The 22,863-nt window shown below is 39.5% G+C and overlaps 1 protein-coding gene across 6 annotated transcripts in view; it reads right to left on the reverse strand.

Moving 5' to 3' along the window:
- Positions 1-103: 103 nt before the first annotated feature.
- The window catches only part of LOC138853132 (delta(24)-sterol reductase-like), a 52,892-nt gene continuing 30,132 nt past the window's right edge, over positions 104-22,863 (reverse strand). For 3 of the 6 annotated variants that reach the window (XM_070088062.1, XM_070088063.1, XM_070088058.1), the window contains 3 exons: positions 18,896-19,042; positions 16,308-16,458; positions 104-14,322 (listed from right to left, as the gene is read on the reverse strand). In XM_070088062.1, the coding sequence (XP_069944163.1) occupies positions 14,266-14,322; positions 16,308-16,458; positions 18,896-19,042 (355 nt within the window). In that variant the 3' untranslated portion in view covers positions 104-14,265. The remainder of the gene's footprint in view (positions 14,323-16,307; positions 16,459-18,895; positions 19,043-22,863) is intronic. The other 3 variants (XM_070088061.1, XM_070088059.1, XM_070088060.1) reach the window with 3 other exon arrangements.

Genomic DNA, 22,863 nt, shown 5'->3' on the forward strand with positions numbered 1-22,863 from the left:
CTATTTCAGAGATTGTGGTAGTAGCCAAGTAGAAGTTTGGATAATTATTACTCAAAGTGAATACATGAATCCTTGGCACTCAGATTACAGTACATGTAATTAGTTTGTAAGCAATAACATTATTTATTTATTGAGCCTCATAATACAATTCACATGTTAAAACCAGGCAAACAGCACAATGAATAATGGAGTTACAAATAAAGAAAAAATGACAAGTAGAGATTTTTCAAGTTTTGTATTGTGGTGCCACTAATGTCAAGTGTGACACAAGCTCTGTAAATGACAATGTAGTACTTCAACTATTTTCTTTCTTTGAGGACTATAAGTAACAATATTTATCACTGTGAAAAATTTTATACATATCATTATTTGGAAAAATTACTGTTGTAATGCAAACACAGCTATAAACTGAACAGGTGTTATATATTTCACACAGCAAACAGTTGTCTATTTTTTAGCATATATTGTATCTGTACTTAAACTCTACATATTATATATAATATTTATCACTATCCTACATGTCTGCAACAATGATAATTATGTTTGTTTCGGCAGCAATTTGCAAACATTGACAATGACTGGAGGGAGCTATACTGTGTCAGTCCTAATGCCATTACTTCTCTTTTAACACTAAGGAGTATTAGCTAGTCTACTGTATTATTTAACCAGTTCAGGCTGCAAAATATCACCAGGAAATTATTGAAAAAAACATAAAATAACAGAAGAAAATATTTACATGTAGTGTGTTTGCACATCATGGGGTAAGTGGATGGCATACTGCTGGTCACTGATGGTGTATTTAATTCTTGTCAGCCTAATACTGTAGTAATAGTAGTAGTATAGTCATAGTAGTAGTGGTCATCTTAGTAGTAGTCATCGTAGTAGCAGACATTGTCATAGTAGTTGTCGTAGTAGTAGTCGTCGTAGTAGTAGTCGTCGTACTAGTAGTCGACGTAGTAGTAATCAAAGAAGTAGTTGTACTAGTAGTTTACTACTACTACTATTATGAGTGACAACAGCAACAGCAAAAAGAACACCAGTAACACATTAATAATACATAATACTATTACTGTATGTTATGCGAGTGCATTAGATAGTTTTTGTAACTGTGTGAATTTATGTGCTTTTATCTCCCTTATTTCTATTTTAAATACATACAAATGCACATATACTGTATATACATACATGCAAATATACTGATACACAGATATACATAAACATAATGTCACATCAATATACATATAAGCAAAATGTTTTAAAAAAATTATCATTACTGCTACTACTATAAAGACTACTTACTAGGTAAGAATTTCAAAGTCCATTCATGTAGCCAGTGAAAGCTGTGCATACAATTTTAAGGTTTTGGATATCATTAACTCTTTCACTGTCCAGACCCCAAAAATTAATATTGCTGTCTTTGTCCCACCCTTTTTTTTTTATTTTAAATTCCTTCTGAAATGGTAGTGAATCCTTTTCTGAATATAATGACGCAAAAAGTATAAAATTTGGTGGAAAACTTGCGGTATTCCGCAGGCACAAAGTTAAGTGTCTAGGCTTAATTTATGCATCTGTGATTTTTAGCCACCAAGTACAAGAAACCACCCATTTAACAGTTACACCTATTCTATAAAGCACACAGAGGTTGGTAATCTGGCCAGTTTTACACAAGGTTAAAAAATATAAATTTAACCCCTAAACAGTCCAAATGTATACAGTGGACCCCCGGTTTACGATATTTTTTCATTCCAGAAGTATGTTCAGGTGCCAGTACTGACTGAATTTGTTCCCATAAGGAATATTGTGAATTAGATTAGTCCATTTCACACCCCCAAACATGCATGTACAAACGCACTTACATAAATACACTTACATAATTGGTCGCATCGGGAGGTGATCGCAAAGCGGGGGTCCACTGTATATGCATTCTCTCCCCCAGTGCCCCGAATATTTTGAAAAATAAAAAAATCTTTTTTTTTTTTTTAATGAAATAGAGAAATTTTTTTTAAGTATTATACGATTAAAATAAAATATCAGGGTCAGTACTTACTGAGATATGAGGCTGCAAAGTTGGCGCTTAATGTCCACCTGATGGCAACATCAAGTCCTGCTGCTTAAGGAAGTGTTGTCGATATACCATTTTTTCTCATTTTTATATTATTTTATATAATTTTTATGCTCTGATAATTACAATTTATTGTAGTTCTTGGCATTTCATAACCAATCTTTGTTCTGACACTAATATTCGGTACTGAAATTGTACTCAAATTGTCACAAACACATTGACAGGTGGACATTTACACCTGCCTTGGTCATTTACTATTGTCTAGGAATATATACAAAGTATTTATAGGTCCCAGCAATGTTTTGGATACACAGGAGTATAGAAGAAGAAGAAGGAAGAAGGAAGGAGGAGGAGGAAGAAGGAAGAAGTTCCCTTGAAGCAATGTGACAAGCATCCGGGAGGGCAGTGATAAGATGAGATATGGGATGACATTTGATGGGTCCCAAGGAGGGTGCTTGTCTGTCTGTCCCAGAGAGAGAGCCCCTGTGAACCAACAGGTATTCTTATGCATTATATTTACAAGCACGGTACAGCACTTTGGATTTTTTAGGTTATCCTAGGTAATTTACACTATGTATAATTGTATTTGTGTGTACTGTGAGACAGATCAAGAGAGATAGAGACAGATAGACAGAGACAGATAGACAGACAGACAGATAGACAGAAACAGAGACAGAGACAGACAGGCCCTAAACTTGGGGTTAACATCACTTTCCTCTTAAAAGGGGAGTATTAATATGACATTACATCAGTGAATCCTTGGTGTTTGCCGCACTGCTTGCTTGAGCTGGTGCTCAATTTAACTGGCGCTCCCACAAGGTACTAAGTGGTCCCAGATTTTTCTAATATGGTACACACAGAGTGTTAAGACCTATTCTATGCTGATTATGCATCTCAGGCCAATCGTGCCAAATTTGGAGGCAGGAAATATAAAATGTATATATATGTTTGGGGCGCTAGCGGTAAGAACGTATATATACGTTTGGATCGTTTAGGGGTTAAAAATAAAGTAAAAAATAAATTATATAAATATTCCTAGCACTAAAGCAACATTTCCTCTGTTCATTAATCATACCCCAGGCCTCCCCTTATTACATCTGCCTTCCATGCTGAATTTATTATCACACAAAAATAGAAAAATTTACTCTATTTCTCAAATAAAAAATAACCAGGAATGATTGGTCATAGTTTACAGTGTCCCAGTAACTGAATCACACCTATTAAGAACCCATAAAACAGACAAGGGTGTAGGGAGGCCTTACCCATTCTCAGAAAATTCAACAAAAAAATAAATATTTCATCTAATATGAGCTCAATTTCAAGCTACTTCTGGCTCTGAAGCCAACCAAAATAATCTCTATTTCAGTAGTATGTCTTCTGCTCTATCAAATGATACCAAATAATAGTCAATAAAACCAAAAACATCCGAGAAAACACCTCAAAATTGTTTTTTTAAACCATACACATGGGTAAAGTTTTGCTTTTCCTATCATGCACTGTGTGGGGTAGGATTTTTTTTTTATTATACTGTGCACACTCACTGCACAGACACAAACTCTCATATCTAGGCCAAAATTTACTGTTCACAGCTGAGCTCATAACGAAGAACTACATGAGGGACCCTGGTCTCATTGATGTACAGCAGCTCTATGTGACGGTCAAAGAAAGGGTTAAAAGGGTGTTCAAAAGAAGGAATTTGAAAGTGAATGCACAAAGGAAGGAAGTGAAAATAAAATGTTCTGTTTAGGGATGACCCTTCAAGGGTAAAAAAAGGGAGCTTTGACAACTGTGAAGGGTTCTTGATCCAAGGAATTAGTCACCATCCCTTATTATCTCCCATTTCCCTTAGATACTATATGAACCCTCCGGGTTTAGCATTTCCTCACAAATATGATAAATCCTGGGTGGGTGAAAGGTGTTGTAAGGGATATGAAAGTTTTGGAAGAAGGATGTGAAGAAAGTATTGAGAAGGAGAGAACTGAAATTTAGTAGGCATGTGTAAGCATGTTAGGTGAGATGTTAGACTGAGGTAGAGAATTAGTGTGGTAGTGTGAAGGAATATTAGAAAACCAGTGGAGAGTAGTGTTTAGTGCTAGAAGTGGTGTTTCAGTGAAAATGTTTTAAGAAAATGAGAGGAATGTAGTGTTTAATACATGAGGCGGTGTTTCAGTGTGAATGTTTTAAGAAAACTAGTGGCAATTCAGATAGTATTGTAGTATGAAGGGATTTGGGGAAGTCAGTGAAGTACAGTCTTGAGGCAGTGTTGCCATGTGAAGGAACTCAGGAAAATCAACTCACTCAAACTGAGTAGGTGGTGGATGTTGAGGGCAATGATAGATATGTTGTCTACTTTGAGTCACCCTGCCTTGGGAAATGGCCAGTATGCTAAATATGTATACAGTGTAAACTTCCCACAAAGTGTTCAATTTCATATTCAAAGACATGTTTCAGTATTCTAATCCAGTAGCTCCATTAAAAAAAAAAAAATCATCATTGGCCATCTAATAGTTGCTTTGCTGTTTTCACATTTTCCTGAAATAATATTAGTTTTTAAAATAATTTTGTTGCAATGTCAGCTAATCACTAAATAAAAAATTTATAATAAGTATGTTTTCTATTTTAAACATTAGTCTCTCCCACAGTATTGACCAGTATTGTACTTCTAGTCATCTCATATATACTTAGTGATTAACAAATGTGTATATGGCTCATTGTATAAAATAAACTGTAAAACTGTAATGAGTCTCAATGACCTCAATTTAAAGAAATTACTGCACATCATTTTTCATCTACTTACTTCAGCCATTCACTTCCTAACCAATTGAAGAAATATATAGAAAGATCCTACAAATAACAGACACTGAAAATGGGCAAGAAATAATATTAATATTTTTATCTAAAGGTAGAAAGTTGAAAGTGAACATAGATAAGAGTAAGGTGATGAGGGCATCAAACAATTTAGAAAAAGAAAAACTGGATATCACATTGGGGGGAGGGAGTATGGAAGAAGTGAGTGTTTTCAGATATTTGGGAGTTGACTTGTCAGCTGATGGGTTGATGAAGGATGAGATTAATCATAGAACTGACGAAGGAAAAAAGGTTAGTGGTGCGTTGAGGTATCTGTGGAGAGAAAAAACGTTATCCATGGAGGCAGAGGGAATGTATGAGAGTATAGTGGTAACAACACTCTTATATGGGTATGAAGCATGGGTTGTAAATGTTGCAGTGAGGAGGAAGTGAAGATGTCCTCTCTAAGGGCAATGTGTGGTGTAAATATTATGCAGAGAATTTGTAGTGTGGAAATTAGGTGTGGAGTTACTAAAAGTATTACTGAGAGGGCTGAAGAGGGGTTGTTGAGGTGGTTTAGTCATTTAGAGAGAATGGAACAAAGTAGAATGACTTGAAGTACATATAAATCCATAGGGAAAGGAAGTCAGGGTAGGGGTCATCCCTGAAAAGGTTGGAGGGAGGGGGTAAAGGAGGTTTTGTGGGCGAGGGGCTTGGACTTCCAGCAAGCATGCATGAGCATGTTAGATAGGAGTGAATGGAGACAAATGGTTTTTGGGACCTGACAAGCTGTTGGAGTGTACGCAGGGTAATATTTTGTGAAGGGATTCAGGGAACCAGTTAGCCGGACTTGAGTCCTGGAAATGGGAAGTACAATGACTGCACTTTAAAGAAGGGGTTTGGGATACTGGCAGTTTGGAGAGACGTCTAAGCTGTTGTACCTGAGCGCCTCTGCAAAGACTGATTATATACGAGTGATGGTGAAAGTGTTGAATGATGATGAAAGTTTTTTTCTTTCTCTTGAGTTTTTCTTTCTTTTTGGGTCACCCTGCCTCGGTGGGTGATGGCCAACATGTTAAAAAAAAAAAAAAATATCTACACTGTAGGATGCTCCTCAACTAGTATAATAATGTACTGTACCTGTACTGAGTAGTACTGGCTGAGGGGACATTCCAGAGCAAGGAACTTCATCACTCAGTGTAGTAAACATTGGTTGAACTAGTAAGATAGTACTGGCAAGTTGTGTAAACACTAATGCACAGATAATGACATTTACCAAGGAAACTTTAAAGTGGCTTCTTAACTACCATTTTGAATTAATCACATAAAAATATCAAAGATTTACTCTATTTTTCAGATAATAAAACATAACCAGGAGTGATAGGTCATGGTTTACAGCATCCCAATAAGTGAATCAGACCTATTAAAATCCCATAAACAAACCAGGGTGGAAGGGAGTAAGGGCCTTACCTGTCCTCAGGAAAATTGGCAAAAATCGAATATTTCTGCTACTTTGAGCCCAACTTAAAGCTACTTCTGGTCCTAAAACCAACCTATCTGTTTCGGTAGTATATCTTCCATTCTATCAATTGGTACTAAGAAACAGCCAATAAAACCATAAAAACTATCCTAGAAAACACCTTAAAATTGCTATTTGAAACCAAACACAAGGTCAAAGTTTTGCATTTCCCATCAGGGAAATGCAAAATGTGGAGCAGGATTTTTATCATAATGTGCACACTCACTGCACAAATCCATTCTCTCATATCTAGGCCAAAATCTACCACTCACAGCTTATCAAAACGTATATTTATGTGAGGGAGCTCTGGCATCAACAACACAGATCTGCATAACGGTCACTGCAAAGGTTAACAGGTCATCCTAGGTTAAATCTACATAATGTTTATACGATAAATCTTAATCATGTACAGTGGAACCTCGGTTTTCACATGCCCCAGTTTTCGTAGGATTCAGTTTTCAACAACTTCTTCCGTCAAAATTTTATCCCAGTTCTCGTACATCACCTCGGTTTTCGTAGAGTTGACAATGGTCCGTACCGAACACATCCGTCTGCCTGCTCGCGTCACACAGCCACTCAAGCGCCGAGTGACTCGGTCTGCCTTTGTTAATCATTGAGTATTACCCTGTGCATTAGCCGAAACACTTTGTAATAATCCATTGTTTTTGTGCTTGTTCATTGAGTGCTAACTGCTAAATAAGCCACCATGGGGCCAAAGAAAGTTCCGAGTGCCTTTTGATAAAGAAGGCGAGAAGCATGATAGAACTAAAAAAAGAAGTCATAGCTAAGTATGAAAGTGGCATACAGGTGGCTGATCTCGCTAGGATGTACAGGAAATCCTCATCAACGATCAGTTCCATCCTGGTGAAGAAAAAAGAAATCAAGGAAGCTGATGTTGCTAAAGGGGTAAATGTGCTAACAAAACAGAGATCGCAAACAACCAAAGGTGTTGAGAAGTTGCTGTTGGTGTGGAGATAGTGTTTTGGAGTCAACAATTTGTGAAAAGGCAAAGCAGTTGCATGCGGATCTTGTAAAGAAAATGCCTGGAACGAGTACTGCTGTTAGTGAATTTATAGCCAGCAGAGGTTGGTTTGACAAATTCAAGAAGCGATCTGGCATACACAGTGTGTTAAGACATGGCGAAGCTGCAAGTTTGGATAAATGTGCTGCCGAAGAATTCACTGATGAATTCAAGGAGTATGTAGAGGCTGAAGGATTCCTCCCCAACAAGTGTTCAATTGTGACAAAACAGGCCTCTTTTGGAAGAAAATGCCAAAGAGGACCTACATCATGCAGGAGGAAAAGGCACTGCCAGGACACAGGCCTATGAAGGATAGGCCAACTCTTTTGTTCCGTGGTAATAATAGTGGGGACTTCAAAGTGAAGCCTTTACTGGTGTATCACTCTGAAAATCCCTCAGTGCTCAAGAAAAACAATGTCATCAAGAGTAAATTGTGTGTGATGTGGAAGGCTAACAATAAGGCATGGGTCATGAGGCAAATTTTCATTGAGTGGGTCAATGAAGTGTTTGGCCTGAGTGTGAAAAAAAACCTCCTGGAATATAAATTGCCACTCAAGTGCCTCCTGGTAATGGACAATGTTTGTGCTCATCCTCCAGACTTAGAAGACCAACTGTTGGAGTTTAGTTTCATCAAAATGAAGTTTTTGCCCCCCCCCCCTAATACCACTCCTCTCATCCAACCCATGGACCAGCAGGTCATTTCAAACTTCAAAAAACTCTACACCAAAGCAATGTTTCAAAGGTGCCTTGAAGTGACCTCAGACACTGAACTGACCCTAAGAAATTGGAGGAATCACTTCAGTATCCTCAACTGCATAAGCCTTATAGATAAGGCTTGGCAGGAAGTGACTTTCAGGACGATAAACTCTGCTTAGAGAAAATTGTGGCCAGAATGTGGTGAAGAGTTTGAGGCTGACCCTGACAACCCTACGCCTGTTGCGAAAGCTATTGTCTCTTTGGGGAAGTCCATGGGGTTGGATGTGAGTGGCCAGGATGTGGAAGAGTTGGTGGACAACCACAGGGAAGAGCTAACCACTGAAGAGCTGCAACACCCTCAACTGGAACAGCAACAGATTGCAGCTGAGGAAATTGCTTCAGAGGAGGAAGAAGAGAAAGGGGAGAATGTCACTTTTACAGTGATGAAGGACGTGTGCAAAGTGGAGCGAGCTGCAAAGCTGTTGTAAGCAGTGTCTGCAACATGTTCAATGACAATGCCTTGTCCCATTTTAGGCAAATCTTAAAGAGACACCAGAAACAGGCCTCTCTGGGCAGATTTTTTGTGACAGGGGTCCAGTGACTCTCAAGCTGGTCCTAGTGCCAGTAAAAGACGAAGAAGGGAAGTACCCCGGATAGGGCATTGATACCTGAAGTCCTTATGGAGGGGATTCCTCTTCCAAACAATAACATCTCCTCCCTCTTCCCTCCTTGCCTCTTCCATATGCCAACAAGAGTCTTCAATAAAGGTAAAAGTGATGTTAAATGTTTATTTATCCATTTCATTAGTCATTTATATTTAAATCTCATTATTTTCTGTATGTAAAACAACAATTATTCTCTATAAAATGTATTTTTTGTTAATACTTTTGGGTGTCTGGAATGGATTAATTGGATTCACATTATTTTTTATGGGAAATATTACTTCAGTCTTCGTACAATTCAGTTTTTGTCAGACTTTCTGGAATGAATTAATCATGAAAACTGAGGTTCCACTGTACTTACATTGATACTTACTTGCTTCAACCTTAAATACTGGTAAATCTTGCTTAGAGAAAAGTTTGGATTTTTTTGTGGGCTTTGTTAGTCCTAATTTGCCATTTTTTTAATAGAAGAAACTGGACAAAACTGGAATGCTGATTTTCATGCAATAATTTCCAAGTGCCTCATCTAACTGCCTTTACCTTTCAATGCTAACAATTTGATAATTCACATTCTGACTGTCTTCAAGCTTAACATGCTGGTTTATTCTAGGATATTGGTCCCTCTGAAATAACTAAGAGAATTTGTCTTTCGTTTGGCTTCAAAGCTGGTGTTTCTTTGTGCAAGGTTTAACATAGTTTAGAGCTGTACATGTCCTAATTTGCCATTTTTATTGAATTAAATGGGGATACTGGTATCCATGTGATAACATGTTAATACCAAACCAGATCTGCTTCAAACCTTCAATGCAAATACAGTGGACCCTCGAGTTTCGGCAGCCTCAACTTTCGTGAAATTCGACCTTCGGCGAGTTTTTTGGAAAAATCTGGCCTCGAGTTTCGTGAAAAAACTCGTGTTTCGGTGACCTTCCGGTACCCGTCCGCCCGTCACCGCGCACACAAAGCCAGTCTCCCACGCCATTCACGCTCAGTGTGCCATTGTTTACCAACACGTGACCATCACCCCGCGGGTTCATCCATTGTTTTTTGTGATTACAACTGCTAAATAAGTCACCATGAGCCCAAGGAAAGCTAGTGCAAGCCCTTTGGTAAAGAAAGTGAGGAACACGAGAGTGGAGTGCGTGTTACAGAGTTTGCCAGGATGTATGGCAAGCCCCATTCAACCATCACTTCGATCATGGCGAAAGGAAAGGAAATAAAGTGTGCTGTTGTTGCAAAAGGGGTGGATATGCTGACAAAAAGATCACAAATCCTCGAAGAAGTGGAGAGGTTATTGTTGGTGTGGATTACTGAAAAACAGTTAGCAGGAGATAATGTTACACAGTTGATAATATGTGAAAAGGCAAGGCAGTTGCATGACGATCTCGTAAAGAACATGCCTGCAACAAGTGGTGATGCTTGTTATTTTAAGGCCAGCAAAGGTTGGTTTGAGAGATTTAAGAAGCAAAGTGGCATTCACAGTTGATAAGGCATGGTGTTGAGGCTGCCAGTTCTGACAAAAAAGCAGCTGAGAAGTTTGTACAGGAGTTTAAGGAGTGCGTAGACACTGGAGAATTCAAACCCCAGCAAGTGTTTAATTGTGACGAAACAGGCCTCTTCTGGAAGAAAATGCCAAAGAGGACCTACATCACGCAGGAGGAAGTGGCACTCCCAGGATACAAGCCTATGAAAGACAGGCTTACTCTCATGTTTTGTAGTAATGCTAGTGGGGATTTTAAAGTGAAGACTTTACTGGTGTATCACTCTGAAAATCCCAGAGTGTTCAAGAAATACAGTGTCGCCAAGATTAATTTGTGTGTGATGTGGAAGGCTAACAGTAAGGCATGGGTCACAAGGGGAATTTTCCTAGACTGGTTTAATGAAGTATTTGGCCCCAGTGTGAAGAAATACCTCCTGGAAAATAAATTGCCACTCAAGTGCCTCCTGGTAATGGACAATGCACCTGCTCATCCTCCAGACTTGGAAGAGCAATTAGTGGAGGAGTTTAATTTCATCACGGTGAAGTTCTTGCCTCCTAATACCACTCCTCCCCTCCAGCCCATGGACCAGCAGGTCATTTCAAAATTAAAAAAACTCTACACCAAAGCAGTGTTTCAAAAGTGCTTTGAAGTGACCTCAGACACTGAATTGACCCTAAGAGAGTTCTGGAAAGATCACTTTAATATCCTCCATTGCATAAACCTTATAGGTAAGTCTTGGGAGGGAGTGATTTCCAGGACTTTGAACTCTGCTTGGAGAAATCTGTGGCCAGATTGTGTACAAGAGAGGGATTTTGAAGGGTTTGTGGCTGACCCTAAGGAACCTATGCCAGTTGTGGAAAATATTGTGGCATTGGGGATGTCCCTGGGGTTGGAGGTAAGTGGTGAGGATGTGGAAGAGTTAGTGGAGGACCACAGGGAAGAGCTAACCACTGAAGAGCTGCAAGAGCTTCATCTGCAACAGCAACAGATCACAGCTCAGGAAACTGCTACAGAGGAGGAGGAAGAGAGATGGAGGAAGGTGCCTTCTTCAAAGATTAAGGACATATGTGCAAAGTGGACTGAAGTGCAAACATTTATGGATGAACTTCACCCTAACAAAGCTGTTGCAGGCCGTACTGGCAACATGTACAATGACAGTGTTGTGTCCCACTTCAGACAAATCTTAAAGAAACGCCAGAAACAGACCTCTCTGGACAGATATTTTGTGTGACAAGGGTCCAGTGACTCTCAAGCTGGTCCCAGTGGCATTAAAAGAAGAAGGGAAGTAACCCCAGATATGGACTTCATACCTTAAGTCCTAATGGAAGGAGATTCTCCTTCCAAAAAATAGTGTACACCTTTCTCCTATCCCCTCCTCCCATTTTCCATCCATGCAGATGTCTTCAGTAAAGGTAAGTGTAATGTTATTATTATTTTTTCAAATGTATGTACTTGATTTCTGATTGTTTTCATTATGTAAATCTTTATTTAATTTGAAAAAAAAAAAATTATTTTAACATTTTTGGGTGTCTGGAACGGATTAATTTTATTTCCATTATTTCTTATGGGGAAAATGGTTTCAAGTTTCATGAATTTCGACCTTCGGCGGGCTCTCTGGAACGGATTAATCACGAAACTCAGGGGTCCACTGTACTTTACTGCATTATAAACTTATGCCACACTCTGCATTAATCTCTGAGTGCACTGATGTTCAGGGGCCTGAGATTACTGCAAGATAGAGAACCTTTCTCAGATCCTGCAGTGACTGATGTACACCTTGTTACGATAATGATATATAATATCGACGAGTAAAACGTGTAGTAGTTGGGTATCTTTATTGTCAAAATGTTTCACCTGCTCTGCAGACTTCTTCACTGAATACAGAGGTGATAAATATTGTAGACCTCAAATGCAGTGGCTATGATGTGATCAATCAGCACTGAAGAAATAGTCAGCCCCATAGTCTCAATCGATAATAAAGAGACCTAATAGCATCTCCCTTAGATATCATAAACAAAATGATAAAAAATATTATCATTTAGATTGGCACAATACTCAAGTTTCAGTCTCTTAAAATCAATTATAAAATCCATAACAGGATATACTAAAATATTTATAATTAAGGCAACTGAGTTTTGACACCTAATGCATTCTAATTTAATTTTGAAGAAAACAAAAAATTAACAATACAGTGGAACCTCTACTGATGAGTTTAATTCGTTCCATGACCTTGCTCGCATCTGCATTTGCTCATCTGCATTGTCAATTTTCCTCATTTAAATTAATTGAAATGGAATTAATTCGTTCCAGTGGAATTCCAGGCACGAAAAAATACTTCAATAATTCCCCTAATAACAACTCTACGGCTTATTTATCTATCACAATTCATGTAATATGACATAATAAATATTAATAACATAAAAACATGATATGTACACTAGAATGAATAAAATACTACATGTCATTACGTAAGTGGCTAGTGGTGGTGACAGCGGCCATTGTTGTTGTTGGGGTTTAGAGGGCAACCACAGTAGCCATTCCTGCTCCTGACTAGAGAACCTAGATAAGCAAAAAAAGTCAGACAGAGTGACTCATAAGTGCTACACTCTTATGCAATGCTTAATTGCTACACTCTTATGCAATGCTTAATTGCTACACTCTTAATGCTACACTTTGCCACTGCTGCTTCATGTTGTCTGCCACTGCTACCTCATGTTGTCTGCCACTGCTACTTCATGTTGTCTGCCACTGCTGCTTCATGTTGTCTGCCACTGCTACCTCATGATGTCTCCCACTGTTGCTTCATGATGTCTGCCACTGCTGCCTCATGATGTCTGCTCTGACTTTTGCTAGTGTGTTGAAGAGCTTTCCAATACATGAAGGTTGAGGGGCAGTGCCAATCAGACAAGTATTGGGCAGTGACGTCATTTGTTTACTCTTGAACATCACCTAAGAATCGAACATTTCTGCTACTTTGAGCTCAATTTTAAGGTACTTTTCTTTGTGAAACCAATCAAAATCGTATCTATTTCTGTAGTATATCTTCCATTCTACCAAATGAGACCAAAAAAATGAGAATACAACCATAAAAACCATGCAAAATTATATCACTAAGGGGAGGCTAATGGCTGAGAAGTGAACTCCGTTATTTATAGTCCGATTTCTTTCATTTTTGGTGTACGTTAAGAAGCATCTTTCCATCATACATTTCCCAAGTTTCAATAAGACAGTCCAACAAACAACTGAGATCCAATTCCCTAGATCAAGAGAAAAAGCCCCTTACCAGTGTCAAGGAACCTCCCTTGAGGCCCACTCACATCTGGAAATTTCGCTCGCGTCTGGAAGCAAAAAATTGACCGAGCGACTACTCGTATCTGGAAAAACATGCACGTGGATGCACTCGTAAGTAGAGGTTCCACACTATATCTTACTATACCTAAATTACTCAGTTTCTAAAAAATGAGTTGATTTCATATTAAAAGTAATGATAATATAGCATTTGAAAATTACAAATATGAAATTAACATTGAGTGCTAGCAGTTAAACCAAACAGAAAGCAAAATAACGATCAGGGGGCATCAAAGTACAGTGGACCCCCGCTTAACGATCACCTCCAAATGCGACCAATTATGTAAGTGTATTTATGTAAGTGCGTTTGTACGTGTATGTTTGGGGGTCTGAAATGGACTAATCTACTTCACAATATTCCTTATGGGAAAAAATTCGGTCAGTACTGGCACCTGAACATACTACTGGAATGAAAAAAGTTCGTTAACCGGGGGTCCACTGTAATTTGTTATAAATGTTCATGATATGATTATTACAAAAAATGTATGTAGTGTACTGAACAAACTTGAATCTGTATTTTAGCACAATAGCACATTATTATATTCTAAAACAAATACAGTAATGTATAAATATTGATACATACTTGGGATATAACTAGTACTATAGTTTCCATGTAAAAAAATAAAAACGAGAGATCTGAATCACTTACATTATTCGTCTATTCAAGGATGTTAAAATATGAGAGACAAAGTCTACAATGGGTCCATGTATTGTTTTCCAACTTTCACAACATCTATCTCTGGTTTGATCTGCAATAAAACAGGTTAACATTTAATAATAAAAAATAATATCTTCATTTACTACAAGTACATGTACATGGTATACAGGCCTGCTGACATCAGTGACATACAGTGGAACCTCTACTTTCGAGTGCATCCATGTGCGAGTTTGTCCAGATACGAGCAGTCGCTCAGTCGATTTTTTGCTTCCAGACACGAGTGAAATTTCCAGATGTGAGTGGGCCTCAAGGGAGGTTCCTTGACGCTGGTGAGGGGCTCTTGCTCTTGATCTAGGGAACTGGATCTCGGTTGTTTATTGGACTATCTTATTGAAACTTGGGCAATGTATGATGCAAAGATTCTTCTTAACGTACACCAAAAATGAAAGAAATCAGACCATAAATTACGGAGTTCATGTCTCAGCCATTAGCCTCCCCTTAGCAGTATATTTTTGTATGGATTTTATGGTTGTATTCTCACTTTTTTTGTCTCATTTGATAGAACGGAAAATATACTGCAGAAATAGATATGATTTTGATTGGTTTCACGATGAAAAGTACCTTGTAATTGAGCTCAAAGTAGCAGAAATGTTCAATTCTTTGGCGATGTTCAAGAGTAAACAAATGGCATCACCATCCAATACCTGTCCGATTGGCACTGCCCCTCAACCTTCACATATTGGAAAGCTCTTCAACACACTAGCAAAAGCAGGAGGAGACATCATGAGGTAGCAGTGGCAGACGACATGAAGCAGCAGTGGCAGACATCATGAGGCAGCAGTGGCAGACAACATGAAGCAGCAGTGGCAGACAACATGAAACAGCAGTGGCAGACCTTGTTGTAACCTATACTATAAGTGAGTTTCCAAATGCCACCACGAGATGGCAGTGTGTATCAAAACAATGCTCAGTCCACTCCACTCGCGGTGGAGGGAATTCTCGTGTTTTCCTTACGTTTCATGCAGTTATTTTGCGAAATTTCTTGTTTCTAACCATGGGTCCTTAGAAAGCAAGTGCAAAGGACAGCACTGAGAAGAAAAAGAGGATGATTTCCATGGAATTAAAGCAGGATATCATAGATAAAGAAACTAGGTGGAGGGTTAAGGACTTGGCCAGGCAGTACCAAAGTACCACTTTTACGATATGTACAATACTAAAGCAGAAGGAGTCAGTGACAAAGTGTAGCATTAAAAATGAAGCAATTAAATGTAGCATTAAGAGTGTAGCAATTATAAGTCACTCTGTCTGACTTTTTTTGGGTTATCCTAGGTTCTCTACACATGCAGTCAGGAGCAGGAATGGCCGCTGTGGTGGCCCTATAAACCCCAACAACAACAATGGCCGCTGCCACCACCACTAGCCACATATGTAATGACGTGTATTTTATTAATTTTATGTATATATCACATTTCTATGTTATTAACATTGTTTATTATGTCATATTAGATGACTTGTGATAGATAAATAAGCTGCAGAGTTGATATTAGGGAAATTATTGAAGTATTTTGTCATGCCTGGAATTCCAGTGGAACAAATTAATTCCATTTCAATTAATTTAAATGAGGAAAACTGACTACAAACGAGCAGATCCAGATGCGAGCAATGTCATAGAATGGATTAAACTCGTAAGTAGAGGTTCCACTGTACTACTATATAGAATGCCACATGTTATGCAGAGCATTTCAGGAATATTAGATCAGTTTTGTCCCAGGATGTGACCCACACCAGTCAGCTAACACCCAGGTACCCATTTTACTGATGGATGAACATAGACAACTGGTGTACGGAAACACGTCCAATGTTTCCACCCCTTTGCCGGGAATCGAACCCAAACCCTCGTCATGTGAAACAAGAGCTTTTGCCACCAGGCCACAGGGCACCACGGCCATTTAATATCACAGGTAAATTTTTGGAGAAATAATCAATTTAAAAATATATAGGTAATGCATATACAGATACTACTTGTTCTTTACTGATGAGGTATACATTCTTTTTTATTAGTTTAAAAAAACTAACCTTGTCATAGAGATGTGGGAAGGCACGTTCAGCATTGTATTTATGCCGCACTTGCTCATATGCTGTCAAATCAAACATCTCCTCAAATTCCTTCCGTGTCATAAAAGTATCAGCATAAAGAAATGGATATCCTCCCATGTCTGCGGTGAATCTGGAAATTAGGTACAGTACAATTTTTTTAACACACTAAATGTTTTCCCCTAATACAGTGGACCCCCGCCTTACGATCAGCTCCCAACTCGACCAATTATGTAAGTGTATTTTTGTAAGTGCTTTTGTACGTGTATTTTTGGGGGTCTGAAACGGACTAATCTAATTCACAATATTCTTTATGGGAACAAATTCGGTCTATAATGGCACCCGAACAGACCTCTGGAATGAAATACAGTGGACCCTCAACCAGTGATATTAATCCGTTCCTGAGAGCTCATCGTTAATCAAAATAATCGTTAGTCAAGTTAATTTTCCCCATAAGAAATAATGGAAATCAAATTAATCCGTGCAAGACACCCCAAAATATTGAAAAAAAAAAAAAATTTTACCACATGAAATATTAATTTTAATACACACAAACTGAAAAAGACATGCATAGTTACATGACACTTACCTTTATTGAAGATCTGGTGATGATTGATGGGATGGGAGGAGGGGAGACCGTTGATCTTGTTAGTGTTTAGAAGGGGAATCCCCTTCCATTAGCACTTGAGGCAGCAAGTCTTTTTCTGGGGTTACTTCCCTTCTTCTTTTAATGCCACTAGGACCAGCTTCAGAGTCACTGGACTTCTGTCGCACAACATATCTGTCCATAGAGGCCTGTACCTCTCGTTCCTTTATCCTAAAGTGTTTCACAACATTGTCAGTGTAATAGTCACCAGCACGGCTTGCAATAGCTGTGTGAGGGTGATTTTCATCAAAAAAGGTTTGCACTTTAAGCCACATTGCACACATTTCCTTAATCTTTGAAGTAGGCAACTTCTTCAATTTTTCTCTCCCCTCCTCCGAAGCAGTTTCCTCAGGTGTGGCCTCTTACTGTTGAAGATGATCTAGCAGCTCATCAGTGGTTTGTTCTTCATTGTCCTTCTCCACCAACTCTTCCACATCCTCCCCACTAACCTCACCAATATGAGCACTAGTTCCAGGCATTTTTTCCTGTTCACCTGGGTGTTAGTCAACTGTTGTGGGTCACATCCTGGGGGACAAGATTAAGGACCCCCAATAGAAATAAGTTAGACAGTCCTCGATGATGCACTGACTTTCTTGGGTTATCCTGGGTGGCTAACCCTCCGGGGTTAATCGTTTCTCAGTAATTGTTTCACGTTAAGCCACACCAACAACACTCTCTCCACATCTTCGAGTAATACAGCTGATGGTGGTGCAGCAACAACAACAGCTGACTCTGGTGCAGCAGCAGCTGCACCTTTGGCAAGAACAGCTTCCTTGATTGCCGTTTTCTTACCCACAATAGTAGCGATGGTTGATTGGGGTTTATTATACAACCTGACCAGCTCAGAGACACACACTCCACTTTCATACTTAGCAATGATCTCTTTCTTCATCTCCATAGTAATTCTTACCCTTTTTGCTGTAGGGTTGGCACTAGAAGCTTTCTTGGGGCCCATGGTGACTTATTTTGCAGGTGCAATCACTACAAAGGCTGTGATAATATGAAATGTTCCAGTTGTTGTATGTTTGGAAGCGACCGCGGTGGCTGGCTGGCTTGTAAACACTGACACCCAAGGGACAAGTGAGGTGCGCTCAGGCCAAAGTGGACGCGTATGGTACGGAACGAATAGCGCTGGTCGGGTTTTTAAGCGCTAGTTGAGGCAAAATTTTTGCGTTTAAATGTATCGCTAGTCAGATTTATCGTTAATCGATGCCATCGCTGGTTAAGGGTCCACTGTACTACCACTACTACTACTACACTATACTACTACTACACTATACTGATGCACTATACTACTATTACTATTACTACACTATACTACTACTAGTACACTAGACTACTACTACTACTACTACATTCGTGGAAGGAATTTTAAACCCATAAGGGTCATGCAGCACCTGGAGAAATGACAGGCACTCAAGATTTAAGCCAAGGAATGGGGGGGGGGGTTACAGGTCAAATTCCTTAGCTCAAGAGCCCCCTCACCAGCATCAAGGAACCTCCCTTAAAGAGACAAACCTAAATCAGTCAAAATCTAGACCATTTCACAGCCTGGTTAGCTCAGTAAGTTACTGATGGTATGTTCTTAATGCCTGTAGCAGAGTGATCACGTGTTAACTTCGCAATCAATGGATCCAGAGTTTTTACCCACTTGATTCCACTCTTCATATTATAATGTTCACAATAGTGTGAAATTCAATTTGCACACTTACAGAAATGATACAACAAATGAAGAGCTATATACAGCACCTGGGTTGGCCTTTGAGATGAGTAAAGTGTTAGTCAAATAATGGTAAGACATATGGCAGATGATCTGATCACTTTCATTAAGTATGCTAGGAACATTCCATAAAGTGATAATTTTTCATTATTGATAGTTTGCTTTGTGATGATTACTTGAACCCCCCACTCACATGTGTCTTACCTTTCCAGTTCTCTCATCACATGAACTGCATCAAAGCGCTTTTTCTCTCTGACTAGTTTTGGCACACCATACACACCGAGATCATTAAACATCCCATAGTTTGTTCCTGGTACCTTCTGGTCCTTACGGGGAGGGCGAAGTTGACCTCTGAAATGTAAAATTTTGATGAAGTCAGTTGTATCATTATGCTTCCTTTCTCCAGTCAGAACATCATTCTCCATTTTTTTTTCAATTAAAAGATCACAATTTCAAATATCGTAGGGCCCCCACATATATGGCAGGTTACATTCCAGGCTACTGCCATAAAGCAGAATGCCTGTTTTTCCACTTATAAATGCATATAAATGCTAGATAACAAGGTTACACTAACATGTATTAAGTTAGCAACAGAAGTAGGCATTAAAAAACAATAAAAAAGTAAAATACACATGTAGTACACTCATTACTTACCTAATATATGTGTAGTCTTAATGTAGGGTGCAAGGCAAGTAGCATTTATTGTAGGAAGTCAGGGGGTAGGTATGGTAGCTCGCCCGGATACCACACCTACACGTAATATACATTTAAAGCGTTCCCGAGCAATAAAATACTCATTACTTACCTTAAAATATGTGTACTCTTAATGTATGAAAGGTGAATACTTATTGTAGAAAGTCAAGTGTGGTAGCTACCATACCTACATGAAATACAGTGGAACCTCAAATTTCGAACTTAATCCATTCCAGGAGCTAGTTCTAAATTCGAAAAGTCTGAAATTCGAAGCAATATTTCCCATAAGAAATAATGGAAATATAATTAATCCGTTCCAGAAACCCAAAAATATTCACAAAAAAAATACATTTTATAGAGATTAATTACAGTTTTACATACACACAACAAATGCTATAGTCTTTAATTATGTATAGTAATATAAAATAACATTTTTACTTACCTTTATTGAAGATTGGTGATGGCATCTGGAAGATAGGGAGGAGGAGAGAGGGAGTTGGGGTTAGTGTTTGGAAGGAGAATCCCTCTCCATGAGGACTTCCGGTATCAAAGCCCTCTCTGGGGTTGCTTCCCTTCTCTGTATTTTAATGCCACTAGGACCAGCTTGAGAGTCATTGGACCCCAGTCTCACAAAATAACTATCCACAGTCGTCTGTTTCTGTCTCACAAAATAACTCCACAGTTGTCTGTTTCTGACTCCACAGTTGTCTGTTTCTGTCTCACAAAATAACTATCCAGAGTCGTCTGTTTCTGTCTCACAAAATAACTGTACACAGTCGTCTGTTTCACAAAATAACTGTCCACAGTTGTCTGTTTCTGTCTCACAAAATAACTGTCCACAATCGTCTGTTTGTCTCACAAAATAACTCCACAGTTGTCTGTTTCTGTCTCACAAAATAACTGTCCACAGTCGTCTGTTTCTGTCTCACAAAATAACTGTCCACAGTTGTCTGTTTCTGTCTCACAAAATAACTGTCCACAGTCATCTGTTTCTGTCTCACAAAATAACTGTCCACAGTCCTCTGTACTCCTGGCAAGCTCAACAAGTCTCACTCCAATCTCATACTTCTGTATTATTTCCTTCTTCACATCTATGGTGTTTCTCCCTTTCTTTACCACAGGGGTACCACTAGCAAGTTACTTTGGGCCCATGGCAGCTTATTGCACAGCCCCACAAGCACTAAACACAATTAAATAATCGTAAAGTGTGTGAATGAGATCGCAGGTTAGTGTTCACTCAAGCATAAACAAAGCTAGACTGCTCACGGTACCTGTGCGGGGACGCGGACAGAGCGGGCCAGTGGACAGGTCCCGTACCCGGCGGTTCGAAAATAGGGGCGCGTTCGATAATAGGGACACAGTTTGTTTGAAAAAATGGTCTTATTTTCGAAACGTTCGATATGTGATACATTCGATTTTTGAGGTTCTACTGTATATGACTTAAATTTAAAGTGCCCAGAAAAAATATTATTATTACAGTAGACCATCATTTTTCATAAGCATCGGAAGTCGTAATTATCAAAATTCGTAATGTTTTTTCATCAAAACATTGACTCGCAAATCATCGTTTGACTCGCAAATAGTCATTCGTACCAGACGTGTATGCACAGCCCTGAGCAGCCCCACACTCCATTCCCAGCCAGTGTGCCACTGTTTATCAGCGAGAGAGGACGATCCCACGTGTTCATATGATACATTTCATAATACAGTGGACCCTCAACCAACGATATTAATCCGTTCCTGAGAGCTCATTGTTAGTCGAAATTATCGTTAGTCGAGTTAATTTTTCCCATAAGAAATACAGTGGACCCCCGCATACCGATTTTAATCCGTGCAAGAGGGCTCATTGGTATGCGAAATAATTGGTATGCAAATGAATTTTCCCCATAAGAAATAATGGAAATCAAATTAATCCGTGCAAGACACCCAAAAGTATGAAAAAAAAATTTTTACCACGTGAAATATACATTTTCCTACACACAAAGAGAAGGATACATGCACAATAGTAGAGTAGTACATGCACAGTATATATTGTGCATGTACTAGTCTACTAAATGAAGAATAAATGACACTTACCTTTATTGAAGATGCAGCAATGACTGATGAGACACTGTGTCCTGGGAGTGCCTTTTCCTCCTGAGTACTGTAGGTCCTGTTTGGTATTTTCTTCCAGAACAGGCCTTATCACACTGTGTATGTCACTACGATTCTTAAATCTCTCAAACCAACCTTTGCTGGCTTTAAATTCACCAATATGAGCACTAGTTCCAGGCATTTTTCCCTGTTCACCTGGGTGTTAGTCGACTGGTGTGGGTTGCATCCTGGGAGACAAGATTAAGGACCCCAATGGAAATAAGTTAGACAGTCTTCGATGACACTGACTTTTTTGGGTTATCCTGGGTGGCAAATCCTCTGGGGTTAATTGTTTCTTGGTATTCTCAATAAGCCACACCAACAACAGTGCTACAGCAGCAGCAGCAGCAGCTGACAGTGCTACAGCAGCAGCAGACGATGCTACAGCAGCAGCAGACGATGCTACAGCAGCAGCAGACGATGCTACAGCAGCAGCAGCAGCAGACGATGCTACAGCAGCAGCAGCAGCAGACGATGCTACAGCAGCAGCAGACGATGCTACAGCAGCAGCAGACGATGCTACAGCAGCAGCAGCAGCTGACAGTGCTACAGCAGCAGCAGATGCTACAGCAGCAGCAGACGATGCTACAGCAGCAGCAGATGATGCTACAGCAGCAGCAGCAGCAGACGATGCTACAGCAGCAGCAGCAGCTGACAGTGCTACAGCAGCAGCAGACAATGCTACAGCAGCAGCAGACGATGCTACAGCAACAGCAGACGATGCTACAGCAGCAGCAGACGATGCTACAGCAGCAGCAGCAGCTGACAGTGCAGCAGCAGCAGCTGTACCACCAATAGTAGCGATGGTTGATTGGGGTTTATTATACAACCTGGCCAGCTCGGAGACACGCACTCCACTTTCATACTTATCAATGATCTTTTTCTTCATCTCTATAGTAATTCTCACCCTTATTGCTGTAGGGTTGGCACTAGAAGCTTTCTTGGGGCCCATGGTCACTTATTTTCCAGATAAAATCACCAAAAACACTGTAATAATACGAAATGTTACGATTGTATGCTTGGATGCTACCACGGAGGCTGGCTGGTAAACAATGCCACCGGCGGAACATGTGAGGCTGGCTAAGGCGCACATTGGACGCGTCTCGGACGAACAGCGGTGAGCGGGTTTTTAAGCGGTATGCGAGGCAAAATTTTTGCGATTAAAGCAAGCGGTATGCGGATTAATCGTTATGTGATGCCAACGGTATGCGGGGGTCCACTGTAATGGAAATGAAATTAATCTGTTCCTGACACCCCAAAGTACAGTGGACCCCCAGTTAACGATATTTTTTCATTCCAGAAGTATGTTCAGGTGCCAGTACTGACCGAATTTGTTCCCATAAGGA

This window comes from Cherax quadricarinatus, chromosome 23 (assembly GCF_038502225.1).
Source record: "Cherax quadricarinatus isolate ZL_2023a chromosome 23, ASM3850222v1, whole genome shotgun sequence".
Taxonomy (NCBI): Eukaryota; Metazoa; Arthropoda; class Malacostraca; order Decapoda; family Parastacidae; genus Cherax; species Cherax quadricarinatus.